The sequence below is a fragment of the Cryptomeria japonica genome, chromosome 8 (assembly GCF_030272615.1).
Source record: "Cryptomeria japonica chromosome 8, Sugi_1.0, whole genome shotgun sequence".
Taxonomy (NCBI): Eukaryota; Viridiplantae; Streptophyta; class Pinopsida; order Cupressales; family Cupressaceae; genus Cryptomeria; species Cryptomeria japonica.
Genome location: NC_081412.1, coordinates 716605881 through 716629908, shown reverse-complemented (window position 1 = coordinate 716629908; position 24028 = coordinate 716605881). Strand labels below are relative to the sequence as shown.

The window sequence follows — 24028 nt, the reverse complement described above, 5'->3', positions numbered from 1 at the left end:
TTTCTAACCTTTTCATTAAAAGTTATAAATATGGGTTAGAAATGCTCAAAATGCTCAAAAAGTGAGCATTTCTAACTTTTTCATTAAAAGTTATAAATATGGGTTAGAAATGTTCAAAAAGTGAGCATTTCTAACCTTTTTTAACAATAGGTTAAGATTGCTCAAAAAGTGAGCATTTCTAACCTTCCGCTTCAACGAACAATCGAGTACATCTTGGAAACCATTGGCCACTAAGAGGAATCAAGGAAGAATGCAATAAATATTTTTAAACATCTTTTTATCACAAATGACCAGACATATTAAAATAATTTAAAATATTAAATTATTATTTGAAAAATAATTTAAATATTTTAAATTTATTGCTTTGGCTGGGAAAAATGGCATAACTTTCAAACGATAGGGAGTTAGGTCTTGAAATTTGAAACACATGTCAATGGTAGGGAAATAGGTCCACACAATTATTTACACCTCATGACGAATCCTTGGATGAGATATTTTAATCATTTTGGGGCAACAGACACCAAAAATTGAAAGTTTAAAATATGACAAAGTATGAACTAGGTTCAGGTGAAAGTTGGCGACGCGATATAAAATGACGTTTAGATCCTGACTGTCAAGTGATTTCCCTCAATTTGTGATAATTTTCAAAATTATTTCATTTTTCATATTCTGACTAGTAAGGACCTTGGATTGCGTGTTCACTGTTTACGCAAAAATAACTATTGGATCTTTACTCGACACTGAGACTAATTTAAAGTTCAAATTTTATGTAGGCCAAATATGGGGGCAACAAGATGTTACTAAGAGAGGTGCCAATATAGGTTGTTGTGTAGGAGCCTCTGGGAATAAGGGCATTGGGGGTCTAGGAGATATCTTCCCTGCTTGTATAAACAATTTTTTGCCCTTGTGGTTGTGTCATATGCACCTAGTAGGTTTTCTCCTCCCATTGATTGTATCATAATAGCAATATCACTATTGAGGGCCCTAAGGAAACACAAGAAAGCATGATTAGAAGATGGTTTGACCAAAGTAGGAATTCTACATTATCCTCAGTTACATCAAATACAGTGCAAATGCTAGCAACATCCTGGATATGTTCAGCTAGGGTAACAGAGTTTTCACCAATGAAAAAGGGGACAACCTTTAGGGAATCTATTGGTATATTATCCTTTTGGGCTAAAACCAGAAGATTGCCTCCATTAAAGGTGACAAAAGCATGATTCTTGGGGACAGCCATAGGAAATAATGGCCTATTAATATGAATAGTGGGGCTTTTAGATGATGATGGTCTTGTGAAAGGAGGAGTAGAATGAGGTCTATGAGGTGTAAATGTATATGTTGTAGCACCCCTAACTGGTAATAATGAAAGTCTACCCCTTCTTCTAGAACTAAAATTTCAAAGTTCACAATATTGAAAAATACCTCTAGAAGATGCTCTTTTTTGAGTTCTTGACATAAAAATGGCAATAGGTCATGAACAAGAGACCGGATATGTTATCAGCACCACCAAGTGCTTGAATGGTAAACTGCCTCCAAAGGCTAGAATACTAAGAACATCATTGAATCCTTGGCATATAAGTTGAAAATATGTCCCACAGGGTGTGCCAGAAATTGTTGTCACAAAAGTTTGCACCCTTATTGAACACTAGTGCTCAACAACCTTTTCAAACATGGAAACAACCTCCAAGTGTGGGACCTTACGCATGTGAGGTTGACTCTCCAAAGAAGGTCGGCTTCCTTAATAATTAGTGTGGGATGTTGGACCAACCCAACACTTCTAAAATCTATTCTAATGATCTAAGGCGAAAAGGGGAGAAGGAATGTTGAAAGGGAAATGAGGTGATGCACCTAGATTGAAATATGTTTCTTTCCTTGCCTGTGAATGCACAAGACATCAATAAACCACCCAAAAGACATACACATATCTCTATCTTAACAAATATCTCCAAAGAAAGCAGGGAGGTTAGAACCTAGCTAGATATTCAGAGGGATTGAGAGATATCCATAGACAACAAATACAGGCAAATTAACATGGACTAGAATTAAGAGACAAAATAAAGAAAGATTGCAGAATAAGAGGTGAATAACACACAGTATATTCGACAACAGAGGTAAGGTAAGAACAAATAGTTTATTAACATAAAGGCAAGGTGATTTACACTTGCAAAAAACATAGAAATTCTGTAAGAGTAAAGGAAGAAGAACCCTTAGAAAGAGTTACAAAATTTGCCTTTATAGATCAGGCATAACTCAGATGGAACACTAGATTCAGAAACCCTAACCAGCTAGGGTTAGGTTAAAAAAATAGAGGATCAGATCAGACGAATTGATCTGATGGTTGCATGTTTGAAAACATCTCCCAGAACTGGAAAAGAACAACAAACCTTAAAAAAGGGAGAATCCTTGCATGAATGGTGTTTGATTGTCCTCTACCAAGCCCAAAAACTCTTTAATCTGCAATAAATGAGCATGGGTAGCCTGAGAGAAGCATTTGCAAACTCACGGTGGAATAAATGGCACTCATCCCTCAGCCCTCTGAAAGTGGTTGGAGTAGATCAGATTTGATTTGGTTAGTCGATGGGGTCAAAAACTAATTTTTAACCTATTAAGTTGACAACCACCACTGGACAGTTGTTTGAATTCCAACAATCATCTTAGGTTTAAATTCAAGCCACCTGATCCTCCTCTTTGCATGCAGGTGAATGGCTGAGATGCGTCTAGAGGACTCCAAAAGGGCTCATAAAAGAGTTTTAAAATAGGGTCATCGATCTCCCCCTTAATTGTAATTGGACGGTCTTGATTACCCTATGAAAACCAGTTAGCCCCACTAGCTAAAAAAGCCTCATCGTTGTATCACAACCAAGGGTGGGACCCAGATCTTGATCGCTACAAAACAACGATAACACTTGTTGCCTTCATATCGCTAGCCACATCACTCATTGTCACGTCACTTGAATGTAGCATAGCTCCTGTCTGCGGGGAAAGAGAGATAACCACCTACCAAGCAATAACAACTTATAACTCCCGCCAACATCCCTCATTGTCGTGTCGCATGAAAGTAACACAGTCACAGTAAGGAACAAAAGTGGTAAGTTCCTGACTGTGCAATGAGTGATGAAAAAGAACTCTCGCCAACCAGTAGTGGGTGAAAGGGATCGGTCCTACAATGAAGAAGGGACCCTCCAGCCGGTAAACTTTAAGTGAAATGGTTGCCCGTGTTGGTCAACGAAGGAAAAGAACAAGGCCAAAAAAGGTTAAGGAAAAAGCCTTTAGGGTTTAGGGTTTTAGGCCTTAGGGGTTTTAACAATATTTGTAGCCAGTGAAGATATCTCAGATTGGTTGTCTACATGGCTAAGGTTGACACAAAAATGGTCAACAACAACCAAACAATATTTCTCAATTAACACAAAAAAATAATTGAAACCAAAGATTCGGTACAAATTTTAATGCATTATTTCTATTGCCACTTGGAAAAAGTTTCATGTACAATACGAGTCCTTTCTTTTTCCCCCAAAAAATTATCTATCACCCTTTTTTGATCTTGGCTTCCCTCTTATAGGAAACGAAGGAAGCGACAAGCTTCAAACTGTTACAATTTCAAAAAATCATTTGGATACCCTTTCCCAAATATGAAAATTCACATCTTATCATTTAATTAACATATCACTTAATTTTCTTTACAACATAGTAAAGTGTCACTTAATGACGTGGCATGAAAGTCAAGAACAACAAAAAAATTAAAAATGATAAAAGTTGGTGAACACGAACCACAACTCACCTTTCTTCACTTTTCAAATTGACACACATGATCCATTAGCTTGGCAAGGCTCTATGTGGAGTGTGTCATGTTTCACCAACGAACCATTCAAGAAGGATGATGTTGATATTGAAATAGTAGGAACTTGAAAACAGTGGTGTCAAACTCAAACGACCTTTGCAACAGAGCTACTCATCAGAAGAGGCCAAATACTTCTACTCCCATTGAAGTAATGTGTCATCACTGAGCCATTTATATTCTTAAACCTATGTTGCATTTGCCAAGTGATCTACCCATCGTTTACCCAATATTCCTTTGATATATACAATGATTTTGGAATAGCCTGTATCAAGTGCAATTATTTTTGTCTAGAAAAATATTAAAACCCTGAACAATTGTGTCCTTTTCCTCTTTCAAGTGAGCAATGATATTGGGAATCATTTGAATGAATTCCCCCCTCCACTTTTCAAAATCCTTAGGTTAGCTATCTTTCCCAAGTATCTTTGGCATTGACCAATGCTTAAACGTGTGAAAGGATTCGATTCTTGTTTTCATTATTTTCTCTTCTTCATTTATGTATCAATTCTCCTCAATGACCATTCTTACTGCTTTTTCAGTAGGCTTCAAGGTTGTTGGAGCATTGGGATCTCTCTAAAGAACTTTGCATAAAGTAATTAATGTGTGACGGACAAATTGTCATCTTTTGAACAATGGATCCAAGAAAGGCACGCGTTCTTTTAATTGTTGTAAAGCTTGCAAAAATTGCCATAACTCCAATGCATCTCCTCAATTTTACTCATAAAAAACTGTTGGGAAAAATGGTGTCTCAACCTTGCATTTATGCGAGGTTACTATTTATAGTAAGTTTTCATTTGAGCACGAAATGGTGTGAAACTCTCCCTGAAGCTTCTGGTTGGCTAGATAAGCATTTCGGTAAAGTTGCGTCGCAAGGTCACAGCTAGTTTTGAAGATATTAAAGTTTTCATCTTGGAGGGGTGCGATAAAATGTTTAAACTTAATTTTGGGGGCTTTAGAGGCTCTGAAATGCCCTGAAAAGTGATTGTAATCGGCGCAGCAGGTTACGAGGTGATAGAGCACTTCGCGAGCTTTCCGGCGCTTCAAACGGTTCGTCAATCGGACACCCGGTTCTCAAGTTATGGCCTCCGGAAGTTTGTACTCCTGAAATAGGAAAAATAATTTGTATCGGATACATAAATGAGTTGTAAAAGGGAGCGACACATGTTGATGTGTGCTTTAACATGTCATAGGGCATCTAGAAGGGAGATAAGATCGGCTACACCTTATTGGGTGGTTTTAGCCCATGGTTTTGTAATACCGTTTGACGGTTTCTTGTATTGTATCTCCTATTTATGAGGTGTGTGAGATAGAGGTTAGGTGTAAGAGTCTTATGGCTATTGAGTTGCCTCTGAATCTCTGATTAGTGGTACTCCTATGAAGAGCTTGCTCTGCAAGTATGTTGTAATCTGTTTTTGATTGCTGAATAAAATATTGAGCTGCTTTTGGAGTGTGGGGTTTTTCTCCCGAAAGGGTTTTCCCCACGTAAATCACTGTGTTGTGGTATAAATGCTATTATATCTATTTCTATTTTCTGTAACTGTTGTAACGATCTGAAAAAGTTTTGCATTACCCTCCTCTCAAGGTTAGTGTAGGAAGTTGTTTCCGCTACTTTACTTCCTTACAAAAACTTCACCCTATGTTCCAAGATCTTCTCAAAAATAACAAAAACTTGTTTGCCAACCTCCTTTTGGGTCATGTCATTTAGCCTTTTCAATTCTTCAATCTCCTTTTCTAACTTTTTCTCAAGGAATCATTATGCTCAATGGGAGTTTTATCATCACCAGTTTTTTGAACTGAATGTGGAAAAGGACAAGCTCCTTCCCTTGGAATGAAACTATTCCCTCTAGTTGTTGCTTCAACTTTACATTTTCCATGAATAACCTATTTATTTCATCATTCATGTGAATTTGAAACTTTTCATACTCTGCCAATTTATTCTCCATATTATTTACAATGACCTAAGTAAACATTGTTGAGTGTATTGTCATGGTAGCAACTTCCAATGTTGATGTACCATTTAGTGTTTTTACCATGGTCGATCCTCTCATCTCCTGGACAATGTCCAACAGCTTTGGTTTCTAAGTATTTTTACATTTCACCCACAAAGAAAATGTTTCAATTTTGGGGTTGTATCCTATACCACTCAACCCTTGCTCCAAATCAAATTCTATCGCTAACATTTGATCTTCTTGATGCCTCACTTGATCCAGCAAAAATATCTTTTGCATTGTCATTCCTGGGATAATTAGCATGTCACTTTTTAACACCGTCTCCCTAGCTTCTTCCATCAATCTCATTTATCCTTATCTCTCTAAAATTTTGTGCTACAATTTCATCATGCTAGGACTCATCTCCCCCCATCTTGTTCATTTGCACTCTTTCTTCATATCTTCTCATCTTCATCTTAATTAAAAAATCTTTAAATTTAGGAGTCTTGATGAAATTGTCATCCTCCATAAACCTGAGGAAGGATATGAGCCTCTCATCCTCGTGTGGCTCTTGTTCTTCTTGTACCTAAATATCCACCCTAACTTGAAGTTGGTGAGCCTTGATTTCAACCCTAGGGGGTGACTTTGGAGGTTTATATATCTCCACATAATTCCTCATTTCTCTTAACACACTTGCAACCTCTTTTGTATTCCCTATTTCCTTAGTCATGTCATATGGTACAAGGAGGTCTGGATCACCAATCTATTGTTTCTTAGAAGCAAGTTGATCAGGCAGTGGGCTTAGCGAAGACTCGTATACTGAGATTGCATCTAGAGGGGTTCCAGTGATCACAACTCCTTTCAATCTTTTGACTGAAAGTTTAGTGGGCTTAAGTGGTTTTCCTTCCACTTCAACTATAGTCTTTCCATATATCGTTTCAAAATTATCCAAGATCAAATCAATCATTTTAATAGGTTTTCCTTCTTCCATAAAGAACCCTAAGAAACTCGAGTCTTTCTTCTTCTTTTCCTCCTCAAGCTTTGTGAGGATATTCCACCTTCTCATCCTTTGAAATAATTTAGACGTCGTGACACAATTCCTCATTACGTCTTTTTTCTAGTACACCTCATGTGGAACTGCTTGTTTGGTAAGGATTGTCTACCTCACCATGTTCCTATGATCTTCAGGGTCAAAGACCCTTTCCATCCTAGACCTCAAAGCATACATACATTTTAAATAATTTTGCATTTCTTCTAAAGTATCTAAACCAACTGACAACCCTGCACACTCAGTTACACGTGGTAGAAAAGTGCCCTTTTTCTTCCTTTTCATAATATCCTTCTTCATCCACATCACTTGTCACGTAAACTCTAGGAAAGCTACCCTTGTAGAAATATTTTTTGGCAAATGATGGGGGGCCTGTTGGCATCCATAAACTCTAATGAGTATGTAATCAGACAAAAAAAAACAATCTCCAAAATTATGTGTAAGACCTTATTTTGGCTTCAACGTTAAAGGCCTCAAGACCTCCATTATTTGTTGAGGTAATCTAGGTGAAGCATGACCCAAGGTAGCCATGATGGTAATTGAGAAATAGTCATGAATAGCCACATAATCCTTATTTTTGCATCTTCTATCCCATATGTAACACCACAACTAGACATGCAACCTATTTCTTTGCTTATTGATCATTACCAAATTTAGCTTCTGGTTCCATTTGTTTTTGTTTTGATACAAAATTAATTAACACGGAAAAGAATAATGCTTGAACTCAATCAGGCCTTTCCCTTCCTTCAATCAATTTCTCATGTATCAATTTTGTTACTTTTGAAGCAAAATCAAACTCCAAGTTTATCTTTGAATTTTGTATCCTCATAGCCATCATCATTAGGCCAGTTGGCATCTTGTTCCCTACACCTATTCCAAGCACTTGGCACAGATCAAAATATGTCCTTTTGAAATATACTTAGAAATCATCTACTGCAAGGGGCTCACTGTCCACAATTGCCACTATTTTGTTACTCAAACCCCTCCTCCTATGCTATAGAAGCTCATCACACCTATAGGTATTTCTTAGCCTTTTGCAATCTTGCTCAAGCCTTTCTAGATCAATTTTGGTGAGAGCTTGTTTCTTCAACATAAAACACTCAGTAATTGCAAATTTAGTCACTTCCATCATAGGGGACCCATTTAGTCACTGGATGATAATATTGTGTCAATACCCTAATAAAATTGACATCTATGAAAACATTAGACACTATCAATTTGGCTAGGTCTAACACCCAAGGATTTGACATTGGGAATTTGCCATTTATTTTATCATAAAAATGCCAAAGCAAATCCCAACCAAGAATGGGAATTGCAACATCTCTACATCCCTGTACTTCATCCTTAAAAAGCTTTTTAGGAGCTCTATCATCAGATTTGGCAATATATCTAACAGTGATTGTTGCAATGGTCTTTTCTTTTCTTTAGGGGTAGAATACTCCCCTTTTTGTTATGATGATTCCACCTTACTTAAACCATCTCTACTTGAGTTCCAATTCACCAGACAACTGAAATCAACAATGCAAATGATTATTTCCACCATTTAGAAGAAAGCTACTTGTTTCAAGGCCTTGGCTTGCCATTGAATTCTTTCTGCTAGCTGCTCGGAGCTCCAACTCCAAATTCCTTTGAATGCAAAGTGACAACAATTGGGTTGCAACTATGTTTAAGCACTTCTATAATCTATCTCTTCACCATTAATGCACGCTCATGCTAGAGTGATCAACCTCTAAATTTGAATCTCTATTTCAGATTTTCATAATCAAGCTTATTTACCCTCTGGTGTGATTGCCCTTCATTCGTACTTCTAGGTCATCCTTATACCACTACATGTTTGTTGATTCCTTCTTTCATTCTTGTGAGTTAGCAGTGACCACACACATCCATGCCGCTCTACCAAAACAATTTCTTTAATCTTGCCTCTCCTTCTTGTAAGGTTACGATAACAATAGATGCCTTTGCCGCCTTACCACAATCCTCCCTTGAACAAGCCTTGTAATGTTTGCAACTTCAGCAAGTTCACCACCCCCCGCAATGTTCTTGTAAACCATCTTTGTCCCAATAGCGGGCCAACAGTAAGCTCAAGTGTGTGCACCGCAACCCTCCTTTGAACAATTTTCACTCCCTTTGCTGGACGACAAGATTTACTTTCGATTATTGTTTCATTCTTACTACTGCCTCGCAAGATGCCTTTACTCCTTTCCATGTGAATAATGTGGGTTAGCGTCTTTACCGCTCTATCGCAAGGTTGCTCAAGCCTTGTGTGTTGATGAGTGTGATACTGTGGTGAGAGTAATTATAAAGGGTGAACTCACAATAATGGTTCCCACTTTTTTGCCACTTTTGACACTGAGATGTACATTTTTAAAATAATCTTCAACTTCCGAGAACTATAACTTTTAAACTATTAAAAATTTGAAGATGATGTAAATTAGTGATTTCTAGCATTTTGTTTGTAGATTCTATATACATTTTTTTCAAATTTTTTTGAAGGATTTTTTAAAAAAATTTCCATCTCCCTCGAAAAGTAGTTTTTTACAACAAACTACATTTTTTAAGAGTGATGTGCCTCCCGAAACACATAACTTTTTTTCTATAAATGATAAAAACTCAATTCTTTCGAATTTTGGTGTGTAACATCAATATCCAGGGCTTGCATTTGGTTTTATAGTGATATGTTCAATATTTTTCATTTTATAAAGTTTTGAAGTCCGACTAGTCATAATTCAAACATAGGTTTGCGTTTGAACACATAACTTGTTCTATATAAATCGAAATTCAATTTTTTTTTTTTGTTAGAAAGAAGACATCAATACCAAGGGCATAGATATTTTTCAGAATTTTTTTGAATTAGTTTTTTATTTTTCCCAATGTGTTGAACAGAGAAGTTCATGTTCGGTGAAAAACCAATTTTTAATAAAATTAAAAAATCAAGAACATAATAAATTCAAAATATAACAAAATTATATTCATTGGAAAGCTTGCTTCGAGTACTACCATCTAATATTTTTGGGTTATCAAGATTATTTCATTCGTGCATTGAACCAGAGCTCCGAAGTCATTAATTCTTGAGAACTCTGAAATATTTTGGGAGAAACTTCTAATTTTTGGGGTTCGAACGAACACGAGTTCGATCGGATTGGGTTCGCTCGAACCAAAATGGGTTCGAGCGAACCCCCATTCGCTCGAACAAGTGAGCTCGATTTTGGCATGCCCGATGTTCGAGCGAACCCACTCGATGTTCGAGCGAACCCAACTGAACAGTTTGGTTCGCTCGGACTCCCAGGGGTAGTCCGAGCGAACATTTGTATTTCGCTCGAACACTGGCAAATCCGAAATTCCCACTTTCGCCAAATTCCTTCGTTGGCAAAATTGGGAACCAACTTTGTGAATTCACCCTAAAGTTGCGCCACCCCGCCAACATTTCTTGGCATCAACAAACAACTCTCGCGGGATTGTGGGGAAAGCGACAAAGTCATGATACAAAACCAATCGATAGAATTATAAGAATTAGGACCATATACATGAGGGTTTTTAGCTTTGAGAGACGAGTAAAAAATGAATTTGGGGTTTAGGGTAACTTTTTTACAAATTGGGACAACTCGCACAAAATTTAAAAGGCTCCAACAGGTCCCGTCCTTTGTTTTAATAATAAGCAAGCATCTCATACTACTTAGAGTCATCACTAACTTTAAGGTGTAAGTGTAAGAATATACAACACATGAGGTCCCTATAATATTTTTACATCTTACTAAACCTCTTGAGTCACTAGATCCTAACATATATCACCCACATGCCACTAGCGAGATGATCCATCCTAGTATAGGGTAGCTTTTAACATGTATCACCTAATGGGAAAACTAAGTCAAATCATATCATAGGTAGCTCCCATCATCTATCACCTTTGTTCTACTAGTGACAAATGACTAAACCCTAATACACTATGGTATGTTTTGGAATCACATCACCTACACAATACTATGGTATATGTGTGGTGTAATACTATGGTAGATGGCTACACCACACATATACCATAACATGGATGACTCTTAATATTTTTCACCTTTGTACTACTAGTGAAATTCAACTAATCCTTAAGATATGGTGGATAACATCTAGCATCCATCACCTACACAATATTGGCGATAGCCAGCTATCTATACTTAGATTGTACTTGATTCTAACATTTGGGATCATCTTATAGCCAAGTACACAAAAATGGGATCACAAAGATTTACGAACATTGGGTAGGAAGACCTAGTTGCATAGCACATAAAGTGATATATATACTTGTAAGCATGGTCTTATAGGTCTTAGGGTTTACATTACTAGTCAACACAAAGTAAACATTAATCCCACATGAGTTGGCTTATATCCAAATACATATTCATAAGCAAATAATTACTCATAAGGTACTCATGCCCATTCACTTCATTTAATTTTAACCTAAAAACATATTATTTATTAGACAAAAATTAACTTGTCAGGGTAATATTAAAATATATTCTACTTCTAAGTACATAACATTTTTGTATATTACCAAGCATAAGGCTTATCTTACATTTACCCACCAAATAGATATTAAAGCAAAGCACCCTATTGTCTTTGGTAATATTTAACGTTAATTATTGATTGTTGGCAAAGGCTATCATAAGGAACTCCATTCTCGACTCAACATAAATCAAAGTACATATTTGGAGTAGGAAGATCTTTCATAGGATTAAAGGTTGTTCACACCATTGGATCATATTAGCTTGATTTTGCATCATTATTAAAGGTATTTAGTCATAGCCATGTCATGGCCAAGTGTCTTGAGGATAAACACGTATCACTAATTCAATATGCAAGAACATAGTATTTAGCATGTAAAACTCCTATTACTTTAGTTCACATAGGTTCTTGGGCATATTCACACATTCACATTAGAGAAAAAACATGAAAGTGATGACTTTAAAAGGTCATCCAAGATTGAATAGAATTGGACAGACAAACACAAAAAACATCAAAGTAGATAACCTTGATGAGGATAGATATCATTTTATTGGCTTGAGCCTATATAGTGGGGCATGTCAATTGAAAGGGTGAGGTTGCAATCATTTGATACAAGTTCTTCCTCAACTAGGTTGTTTCCCATTGACAACTATAAATTACATGGATTGCTTTGTATTAATTCCTTCCATAATAATAAATTAAATATTGATCTCTCTCACATGTGCATCCCATTTTCACCTACCCCATGTACCTTAGAGAGCACAAATCATTTATTCTAACTATGACAATTAAATAGAATAATCTAAAGGACTTCAAGGTGGATACACCCCTAATACTTACAATAGTGACATCTCTTTAATGTTTGTGTCTGATCTCTTAGGTTTTCTTCTAGATAAGGATTTAGTGAAAAATATGGAGAATTATGTGCTAAGGAAAAATATCTAAAGAATCTTGTCAAAGCCTACTGCCAACTATGAATTATGTGGATTGCATTATATTGATTCCTTTCTAGACTGAATGAAATTCAAAAAGAGAGAGTTGAAATAATTTTGGTAGAACCTACTAGCATGATGAGCAATCTAAATGCTTCCTTCCAACCATTGTCCCCTTATGGAACATGTTAAAGCAAAGAAAGCTATCGACCATTATATACCTTGTTAGGATTATTGATCTTCTTCCGAGCAATGCTCTAGCCGATTGGGCCTAAAAGCATGTTGGCTCTTCAATCTATTATGATTCATAGTTGTTTAGAAATGTTACATTTACCTTCATGGTATGTTAATTAGGTTTACATTTTTTTATTGCCTAATTGGCCTAGAAAGATTCTTCTTTCCAATTTTTGGTAACAATATGAAGGTGTAACATAGAAAACTTCACTTTTTAGTAATTATATAATTTTTTTACTAAGGGTGTGGGCCTAGTGTGACTACAAAGGAAGACAAATATAAGCAACAATATTATAGTAGGAAAACTAAAGACTCCTAACTAAGAAACCCTAGTAGTAAAATTCATAGGTTACTACACTATGAAAAAAAAATGGCATATAAGTAAACAAAGGATAGGATAACAACATAGTAATAATAAAAAAAAAATTAAAAAACAAACAAACAAACTTCTTAGCCATGTTTGAATGATGGTTAGCATAGAGAAGCTCCAAGGGGTATTAAGAATGGAGGTTATTTTTTTTGAAATGGATGTGGAGTAAAATAGATGGAAAAGGATGAAACATTTTCATCAATATATAAAAAATAACATGATAAAAAGGCTCCAAAGACTCTAAATAAAAAATCACCTAAAACAATAAACAAGAAAAGAGAAATGAAATAATTGAAAACCATGTTATTTGAAAAAAGAAGATGAAGAGCTAGAGCATGATGAAAAGGAAGAAACTATTTCAACTCTCAATAAGGATGATGATATGGACATGCAAAAGAAAAGGATCCAAAAGAAGTTATAAAATGTAGTCACTATGCCAGTTTTTAAAGAAAATTGAGGTTTAGATGAATATCAAGGTGGATCATTCCCAAAAGATTGTAAAGAGCTTCTAGCTTTGTACCACAAGAGAGTACACAAAATTATTTGATGCATTGAAACCAATCCCTCTAAGTACTACAATTTGCTAGATTAAAGCAATGTAGCAACAAATGCATTAAAGAACATTGTAATACCTTCCAAATAGAAAAGTACTCAAAAAATTGTAATACCTTCCAAATAGCGCTTGAAAGGCTTTTTAAGGAGAAAATTCCTATCCATCGACTTCGTAGTGTTGAGCTTATAAATATAATTCATAAGGCACTTGCGGAATGTAAAAGAGCTAAGAATAGAAAAGTGGAAACAAATTATTTTCCAATCAATGCTTGGTTTGACGAAGAATGCAAAAAGGCAAAGCGAACTTTGAAAGAGACAAATAATAAACAAATTAATCTCAAAGTTTACACACAGATTTTAAGAAAGAAAAAAGCTGATTTCATGGTCATAAGGAGGGAAGAGTTAAATCTTCCTTGGAAAAAAGAACCTCGAGCTATTTTGGGAGGAACTTCATTCGAAAAAGAGGCAAACTAAAAACACACTCACATCATCTCAATGGTTCGATTATGCAAAGCAACTTTAAGAGCAAGATTCACATGTTCCCTGCCCCCCTCTGGTCAACACCACCATTAAGTTTTTCACAGTTCAAGAGATCAAGATGGATATCACGAAGTTGGGTGTTAGTAAAGCAAAAGGCTTAGTTGAACTTCAAGCGGAGTATCTAAAGTAGGGTACAAAAAAATTTGTGCCTCACATCACAAAAAAAATCAATAACATCATTCAACAAGGGTTCCCTTATGATTGGACAACTAGCTTAGCAATACCTCCTCTTAGGAGCGGTGATGTTAATAATCCCTCCAATTATACAACCATTAAATGACAAATCCTTTGTTTGCGAAGTTATTTGGTAGAATAATAGAAAACAGAATCGGCAAGTGGGCAAAAAAAAGTGATAAATGTGCTCAAGGGAAAGCAAGTTTTAGACCTAAGCATGCCACGGTCGATCATGTTATTACTCCAGGGCACATCATTGAAATAGTTTGGGAGCAAAAAGAGGAAGCTTTTTGTTGCTTTGTGGATTTCAAAAAGGCTTTTGACACGGTCCCTAGAGATAAGCTTTGGCATAGAATGGAAGAAATAGGGGTTCCTATACATCTTAGAGCAACTATTCATTTGTTGCATGAGGAAATTAAAGTCAAAATCCGAACTTCAACTGACATCTCCAAAAGTTTTAAGAGCAATATCAAGGTCAAGCAAGGGTGCCCTTTGTCCCCTACACTCTTTGATTTATACATTGACAAATTTGAAGAATGTTTAAACCTTCAAGAAGGTGATGGTGTTCAGTTGGGTGAGTTTGTGATAAGGCTCCTTTTGTATGCAAATGACATTATTTTGATTGCTAGGTCTTCTCTTGGCTTACAAGAGCACTTACACTCTCTTGAACAGTTTTGTAGAATAGTAGATATGCAAGTCAACATTAGCAAGACGAAAGTGGTGGTTTTCTCCTACAAAAGAAAATATAACCAGCATAAATTCTTCTTTGAAATGGTAGACTACAAGTACCTCAGAATTGACTTCAACAAAAATCTAAGTTGGGAATGTTGCAAAAAGAAGAGAATGTTGGGAGGTTGGAAAGTATTGTATGCTTTTCATTATAGGTGTAGAGAGACAAAGTTATGGGATTGGAAGACTACCCAAACTCTATTTGGGCTTTTAGTGATTCTGATTGTACTTTATGGTTGCGAAGTGTGGGCCAAGAGCACCTCTGACGTCAGTGGAAACAAATTGAGCAGATCCAAAAATGCTTGATTACAAACAAGTTCAAACTCAAAAGTTCAGTCCCCTATGATATCATGTTGAGTGAAATAGGGGTTGTGCATATGAAAGCAATCGGTTTGGCAAGACTCATTAGTTATTTGAAAAGAATTGAGCAAATGGACGAGGGTCGATGGCCTAAGGTTGTATTCAATGACACATTATGCAAAAGAAAGAAGACTTGGATACGACAAAATAGCAAATGGTTTAGAAAACAAAATATATACTTGAACTTGTGCCCTACGAATAATAAGGAGATAAAGGCTTATGTTATAGATAAGTTCCACAAGTGTACTTGGGGTAAGGAGCTGGGGAGAGAGAAAAAATACTATATTGAAGAGTTTAACCCCTCTTGTAACCATCATCAAAAAGCGCAAATAGGGGCCAATATATTGTGGAAAGCCAAACTCCTCATCACTCAATTAAGAACTAATTCTCATCAGCTCCGATGCAAAACTAGATGTTGGAAAATACCGAAAGAAGCGTGGGAGGAAAAAGAGTGTTTTTTGCACTTCCAAGTAAAGTTGAAACAAAAAACACTTCATTTTAGAACGTGATGCTCTCAAGGCCAACAAAGACAGTTATGAAAACACTCCTGCGGACAGCTCTTGGGATAATTTATTGAGTGAGGGGTTTGTGGAGAAGCTAGGGCTTTCATCATCACTCCACAAGAAAAGAGTTGTAATGCAAAAGTCTATTTTTGTAGGCTATATTTAGCCTCGTGGGCATTAAAATAATTTCTTCTTCATCAGATCTTGTTAGCTCATAAAATGATTTATTCAATCTATAAGAGCAAGAAAGGCATGAATGATGATGAAACTAGATACAAACAACCATAAACACATTAAATCTATATTATTATTTTTCATAAAGATACTGTTGCACAATATTGAGACTTGTGGACTGAAAGTAACGAGTACTAATGCATTTATGGAATTGTTAATTAATATGCTAATTTAATATTTTAATGCATCAAATAAGTTGATCATGGTAATTACACTTCATCTATATCTATGGTAGAAGCTCTGCGAACGAAGATGATGAGGACCAAGAAGGATGAGAGATGTCCGCATAACTTAGTGGATCCGATCCCAATTATAATTTATAGAAGATATAAAATGTTATAGGCTTCAACTACTCAAGATGCAAAAAATATTAAGAAAAACATTGAATATTAATGAAAAGTTCTGTCAAAAAAATGAAATACAACACTTTTTCCAATAACGTACCCATTAAAAAACAAGAAATGCTCACTGATTTTTTAGTCGTTTCGAAGTTATCACCTACGAAACTATTTAGCAAAGAGAATAGCTATAGTGGAACAAAAATTAGAGCTGACAACGAGTGCTGGAACAAAAATCAAGCCTCATTGCAAAGCCACGGCCTCAAAAAATTATAAACCACATCTAAATTTTTTTAAAAACAGACTAATGATGACTAGTTATCTTTATCATATGCAATAATTGTTTATAAATTGGATGGCTCTCTTTCTAGACAATTTTACAAGAAAATACTTGTAGATATCCCTATCTCTAAATCTCTTCCCTGTGAAAAAATTTGGGATCCTCAATAAGTTAGGCACCGTGAGGAGGTTCCAAAACAAATCTATGAAGACATGGAGTGGCTAGGACAATAGGTTTACTTTAACTCAAAATATTTCAAATATAATTTCTAAAATCAGCTAAAGAATTCACTGATTAGAGAAAGAGATACATGATTCCATGCTGCTGTGGGAAGCCACACGGAGAAACTAGAAAATATTTTCAAAAAGGTTATATAAGGTTTAGAAGTCAGATATTACATAACAGTTTGCTTCTCTGAACACTGCATATGCATTAAAGATGCAACAAATATTGGACTGTAGTTTAAAGCATTCTATTGGAGAAAGATACAAAGATTGATAAGCAACAAAACAGTTTGAATGGCGTTTGAAGGCTTGGATTTCCAGATGTTTAGATTTACCATGCATTTCTATCAATTGGCAAAGATACACTTCACCTCTTGAGTCTGCATGAAATTTATCAAAGGAAATCAAAGTTGTGCATATCATCATTTTTCACTTTCCTATAGAAGCACCGTCTAGAACTAATTTTCAAAAAATAGGTAATTCATGGCCAAAAACACCTCACAACGTGTATTTAGCTTCTATATAGACTTGATGTCATTCCGTCCCAAATATATTGGCACTAACATTTCCTTAATCGATGAATTTCTAGGGGAAATTAAACACACATTACATGAAAGCACTTCAAGTAGTACAAAAACACTCAATTTTCTGTTTTCTAAATTCAAGTAGTTAAACTCAATTTAATATCAAATTTTAGGTAAATAAAACTGTGTAGATTCATTCAACCATTTAGAGTTAACCATCATTCATGTGTGAGACGCACATGACCCAGCAAGACTCAACAATCGGATTTCAACTCCACTTTAATTTTTAACTCTCAAGTCAACAGTTCATAGCAATACCTGTACCAATTGGACCCTTGGCCAATAAAGGAACCTACAGTTTGGTCTTTGGTATGAAGCTAAGCTGCCAAACAGGTAACAGTTCCTCCATCTTCAAATACACGAATAAGATTATATATATCTGACCAAAATAGTTCAGAAATACTTTACAATATGCTGCCATTTCACAGCTGAAGATCACTATAAGCAAGGGACATTGCTTGTTATAAATTCCTTTTCAGTGGAAATTATAGGATAATAACATTCAAAACAACTTCTTTTTTCCTAATCTAGAAAACAAAGAAAAAAGCAACTTTATTAGGATTCCAATAAAGAAACCCAAAGGAAACAAGTCATGTGGACGTCATCCTGTATAGAGCTATATACCATGTGAACTGATACTAATTGAGAAACAATGAATCTATTCAAACTTTCAACAATATGACATAATTTTCCATATACAAATAATAGCAAAAAACCATATGCCAGATGACAAAAGTTGGCAACATTTCCAATGGAAAAAATGAAAGACTAAACCAAGCTTTTGCTGACCAGCTAAGTTTCCTCTTTCACAATGCTTAGGGATTGAGATTCAATTAATAGTTTTGCATACTCTCGCTGGACTTCTTGGAGCTCATTCTCCAAATCCCTAACCTGTAGAATATGAACAATAGATATAATCAGTCCATATCTTTAATTTCCAGCTAGAGGAGTCTCATCCCATAAAGACAGCAAGCTATAGTGAGTGAAGAGAAGTTAGGTTTACCCTCTCTTGAAGTTCTTTTTCATTAGCTTCGTATTCATGGCACCTGAAAGAAAGAATGCATAAATTATGGACATATCAAGAAAAAATTTAAAAACACACAACTTTTACCCTAACATAACCAACAATTCTTCTGGTATTAGTAAAACAAGGGCATAAATGTATTATATTCCAGTAGATTTTTGAAAATAAAAAAAAGAAAACCCATACAAGGATTTCAATATGAGCACTCAAGTTTCCAATTATAACATCTGAGCATCTAGAAGAATATCCCCACAGAGAAATTCTGTGGTGTATCTTCAACTTCATATAAAAATCCTAAACATGTCAAAGAAAGCCACCTTACTCAGAACTCCCATAAACCCTTTAGTAAATAAGGTTGGTTGGTGTTTCTCTCTTCCTCCGCAATAATAGATTAAAAAATATTACTGAGTAGATTGTCACAATTTGAATTATGTTAATGCACTTCAATGATCTTTAAAAGTTGCGACATACACACAGGAAGAGAATAAGATTACAACAGTCAAGATAACAAGCAAGGGGAGAATAAAGGCATTTTGGAGATGATTGATAATCTACGGTGGAAGATATTTTATTTCCCAGAAAGGCTTGCTCAAAGCTAGAATCCAGAACAATCAGAAAAATCTGAATGCATGGCACACAAAATCTGACTTGTTCTATATGCAATGAGAACAGTAGAAGGGCGATAAGAGTTCAAACTAGTGGATCCTGATCAGCACATGCTCTGCATAGACAGCCCAGTTCATAAACTGACTCTGCCGCCACATTGACCTACCTTTCATGTTACTGTGTTTGCGAACAAAATGTAGATACTTGTTTAGTTTATAGGCACTCTGCAAACATGTCCAATGGAAATTGATGGAACTTGAGGGAAAGTGGAAGAAATTGGTTAATGATGAATTTTCAATAGGCTTTTCAACCTTTTATTCGATGTACAGCATTCAAAAACCAATTTGCACAGAACCAACCAATCCAAAACCATCGGAATGTAAAAAAATTAATGCAGAAGTTTAACAGTATTCTTCTTGGATGCTCTCCATTTCTAGAATTATCTGAAAATAGTTCAAGATTGCAACCATGCTTCAACCAGTGCATTTAAACCTGCACTGCCAGAAGGGATATTGTCTTTGATGAACATAAAATAGTTGACATATTGATGAAAGGAAATCTGTCAGATTGAACAGCATTTAATAAAAATGCAATGCATAGAAATTGTAGGATCTATGATTTGCCTTCAATATTTTGAAATATATACGATAAACAGATAAAGATTTAAATGGATAGTCAGATGCCAATTTGTTCAGATTCCTTCCAATGGTTGTACAAACACAAAATTTAAATGCATGGAAAATTTATACAGTAGAAACTTATGAAAATTCATGAGCATGGGACACTTATACACTACAAATATAATAAAATTATAAGCATTGGACAAATAAACAAGCGTATGCAGACCATACATATAAATCTACATTGCAATTTGAAAAACAATAAAAAAACTACAAAAGGAAATATAGAAATTAGAAAAAACTTGACAAATAATCTATAAAGCTCATTATGAAAATGAATATATATATATATATATATATATATATATAGCAGATCACCATGAAGACAAATATATTCTGAAAACTGCTGTCAAAATCTAATAATTAAAATAATGACAAAAAAAGGCTAAAATATTCAAAACAAGACACCACACAGTACTGCATCAATACCCAGCTTTGGTTATATGATCAAAGAAGGAACAACAGCAAAGAAGAAAGGCATGAATTATAAGAAAGCATGAATAAGCATCTGTACCTGACTATACGTAAAACATAACAGAAAATACAAATTACGACAAGTTTCTTTTATTAAAATATAGGACAATAAACATAGCTAGGTGATCCTAATATTCTAATTGGAAACTGAAAAATAGCTTTATAAACTTAAGAATACCAAACCTCATATATAAGGAACGATAAAATATTAGAAAGTAAAAAGTAGAGAGTACTCAATAGTCCTGGATGCTCTAATGGAAAATTCTATAGTTCTTTTGTTTGTTGGAGAAATACGACATGAAAAAAAAAACTTCAGGAAAATTGGGCCAGTGATGCAAATTGTTATTTGATTCCATGAAAAGGCATCTGACAAAGTATATCAAGTAAACATGAAAACATTTGAATATTGTTATTTGGTATTTTCCCTTAATTTTGATTGATTACTTTATTGTAATAATTTTAAGCATGATTGATTTCTTTACTATCTTGGAAAGACCCCTATATCTGTTTATGATGGGTCAATAATTCAATTCTTGGGTTCTATTTTAATATTTTACTCATCTTTTAAAGGTGTACCAATTGTCCATGATAGTGGATTTCATTGAGCATCTAAGTTCAATCTTTAAGAAAAGGATATGTTTTTCACTGTATGATACATCGCATTCATTTTCATGAATTACTTAAAACTTAATGATAAAATATAAGTTTATTTGGCATACTGTGCGTGAAGCTTTTTGTTTTCTTCTAGAAGCACTTCAAGCTCTCGACAATTGACGCTTTCATCCTCACTAGTAGCTTGTTGCTCTGTCATAGGGATGCTTCCAGCTTCCATGTCATCCAACGTCTGCTGCCAAAAACAAATGATTTAATTAACAACCACACCATTTGTCGTTAACATATCGAAAATAGATCTTACACTAGTTTAATTACAACCTAGAAATTTATAAAGAATTGACTATACTTTCATCACTTCTTAGAAACAAAAGCATTCTGAAACATAAAACAAAGTTTTGCTTTAAAATGATGCAAACTCAATACAGCACAGAAACTAAAATATTCGTATCCATATCTTCACATGACAAGAAATAAGCAATTCGGTAAGCGTAAAAACTATTTTAATCAGAAATTAACATACTCTAGTTATAATCATCTCTGCAAATGGCAAAAGGTACACATAGTATAAGGTATACATTATTTTCAAGGATACATGGAGACATGTCCCCAGGATTTTTCAGCCCATCTCATCCACATCCTTCTGATGTATTGGGAAAACTGGGAAGCGAGGCCATCCTATCCCCTGCGCCTATCTGGAAACAGCTGTCTGTCCTCTGGGGTCATCCAGATGTCCCAGAGGGAAAAGAGCTTTAAATAAAAAAAATGATTTTTGGGGGGAAAATGTAACAGCAATGTGGGGAGATCAACAAGAGCCCTACATCCCTTTAAAAAACCTAAACCTAGTTGCAGCCCTCCCTTCAAAAATATGAAAACACAGCCATAATGCAAATTTGCATTACATCATTTTTCTGTTTTCACATTTGTGAGCAAGCGCTTTGAGCAGTGACAGAAAGGAGAGGAGAAAATTACAGCTGTAAGAAGAAGAAGAGCAGCAGCAGTGAGGTAAGAGTGCTTTTCTATTCAGAGTTTTTTTCTTTCAGATTTTCAAAAATTTGAAGCTCAAGAGTTAACAGTCTTTTGGTTTTCCTTATTCGGTTTGCACTCTGAATTTTTTTCAAACATCATGAACAGCAGTTAATGTGGTGAAAATGTTGGCATGGAACAAACAAACCAAAGACAAGTTGGTGGTTCTTCAGGGTGTGAGAAGGTTGTAGGTAAATTAGGACAGTCTGATAAACTATTTGAACATATCAGCACGAGTGTACACAGGAGGCACAGTCTAAGGAGGCTTCCAAACAAACCACCCCCCTACATAATTTATTATGTCCAAATGTCTCATAACAGTTGGATAAGGTGACTTTCATTTTTTTAGCTAAGTTACCGGGTTCTGCAGGGGAACCCCCCAGGTCTTGGTCTGGTTTCCCCCCCGGTCCTGGTCCTTGTCCAGTTCCCTCAGGGTTCGGACAGGGTCCTGCTCACAGCCTGTGGGTTTGGCCCGGCAAACCCGAGAAGAACCTGGGCAGAATTTTAGAGAACTTCAAGGAACCCAAGAGGAATTTGGCACTGAAGTCAATTTTTTATATTTTTTTTAAGTGTTATTTTTTTGCCAAAAATGTCTGATATGTTTTTTTTACCAAATACAAATATATAAGACTAGTTCAAACCAGCCATAATGGAATCCTGGATTTGTACCAGTGAAAAAAGCATTTAAAAGCTTGTGTCTTGGTAAAGTTAGGTCCACACTAAGCAACCAAAGAATCTTTAAGTAGAAATATTCTTATCTGCTTTGAACTTGATCGAGCACTCAAAATGAAACCAGACCGGTGTATTTTCTTTCTTGTCGAAAAATCATGCGAAAATTCAAAAAGCAATTACCTAAAAGGCAGATATAAACAGAAAGCAATGAATTATGCATTTGTTGAAAGCTATTATTACAAAATGTGTGCTAATATCTTGCAGCCCAGATTGGAAGGTCCACCTCACCAATGAGAGTAAACACACCTCAGCAAAGAGATAAAGTTAGGAAAACAATCTTAGAAACTTAAGGAAAATAAAATAATGTATTGAGATCATGGGAGATTGTCTAGTAAATATTTAGCTCAGCAGAAACAACAGAAGCACAATTGAATTCCAGTCAACACCTTTGGATTACAAACCTGAAGACCATGGTCTTATACAAAACAATGTCCATGAAAAAGAAATTACTACAAAGAATTGAGTTTACACAGATTTAAGAAACAGCTAGAAATTAATCTCAGGTATACATTGCCTCACATTTTGCCTGAACTTATCTTCCAGGATTCTGGATCTACGCATATCATGACAAGTATGTAATTTATAATTCTAGAAACGAAGATCTTATGATAAAATACTTGGCTGAATAACGGAATCTGGTTCTCTAAACTTAATATGGTGGTGTACTTTGCTATGTTATTTATATATGTATATATTTTTTATTTTTATATGTTTTTGTCAAGGTTGCACGGGTACAGGGGTACTTGGAGACTTTGGAGACTGGTGTTGGTACTGGTACGGCTATTTTTTCAAAATAGGAGACGTGGGTACTTGGACACACCAATTTTTTTTAAATATAATTTAATAATTTATAGAAATTCTGAAAATATAATGACATTGATCATTAAATATAATGACATTAAATATAATATAATAATTTAGTAATGGCTGTTGCAACATTTTAAGAAATACTTGTGAATTGTATTTGTTTTGAACACTGTTTTTTTTTCGTTTGTACTACATTTTGATTATTTTGTTACCTGTGTTTTGTTTTGTTTTTTAACATTTTAAGGTTTCCTTTTTTTTTGTTTGGCTTGGAGACAGTGGGAGACGGGCAGATACGTTAGCAGGAAGTCTCCTCTCTATGGAGACGTTTCCAACCAAGTTTCCAATGCGGGATACGCATCCAAGTCTCCAGTACGAGTACCCATGCAACCTTGGTTTTGTTACTAATGAACCCAAAACCAAAAAAAAAATTTGGCCAAACCCACAAACCTGAATGTCGAACCTGAACCCGAGCCCGAACCAAAACTGACAACTTAGTTTTTTAGCCCAACACAGCCAGCTCATGCAAGTTGGCAATGCCAAGTCACCTAGGTCACCCAAGTCACCCAACTAGCCCAAATCAGCAAGGCCAACTCACCTAGGTCGCTGAGGTCAGCAAAGCCACATCGCCTAGTTTGGCAAGACTAGGTCACCCAAGTTGGCCTTCCAAACCTGCCCTTCTATCCTCTTAAGACTTTCTACAGAGGGCCCATT

At 35.4% G+C, this 24028-nt stretch overlaps 1 protein-coding gene across 3 annotated transcripts in view; it reads right to left on the bottom strand.

The window, feature by feature from the left end:
• Window positions 1–17560: 17560 nt before the first annotated feature.
• Window positions 17561–24028, bottom strand: part of LOC131071256 (protein MICRORCHIDIA 6) — a 164057-nt gene continuing 157589 nt past the window's right edge. For 2 of the 3 annotated variants that reach the window (XM_058007013.2, XM_059210021.1), the window contains 3 exons: window positions 20860–20987; window positions 18360–18402; window positions 17561–18247 (listed from right to left, as the gene is read on the bottom strand). In XM_058007013.2, the coding sequence (XP_057862996.1) occupies window positions 18149–18247; window positions 18360–18402; window positions 20860–20987 (270 nt within the window). In that variant the 3' untranslated portion in view covers window positions 17561–18148. The remainder of the gene's footprint in view (window positions 18248–18359; window positions 18403–20859; window positions 20988–24028) is intronic. The other variant, XM_058007015.2, reaches the window with a different exon arrangement.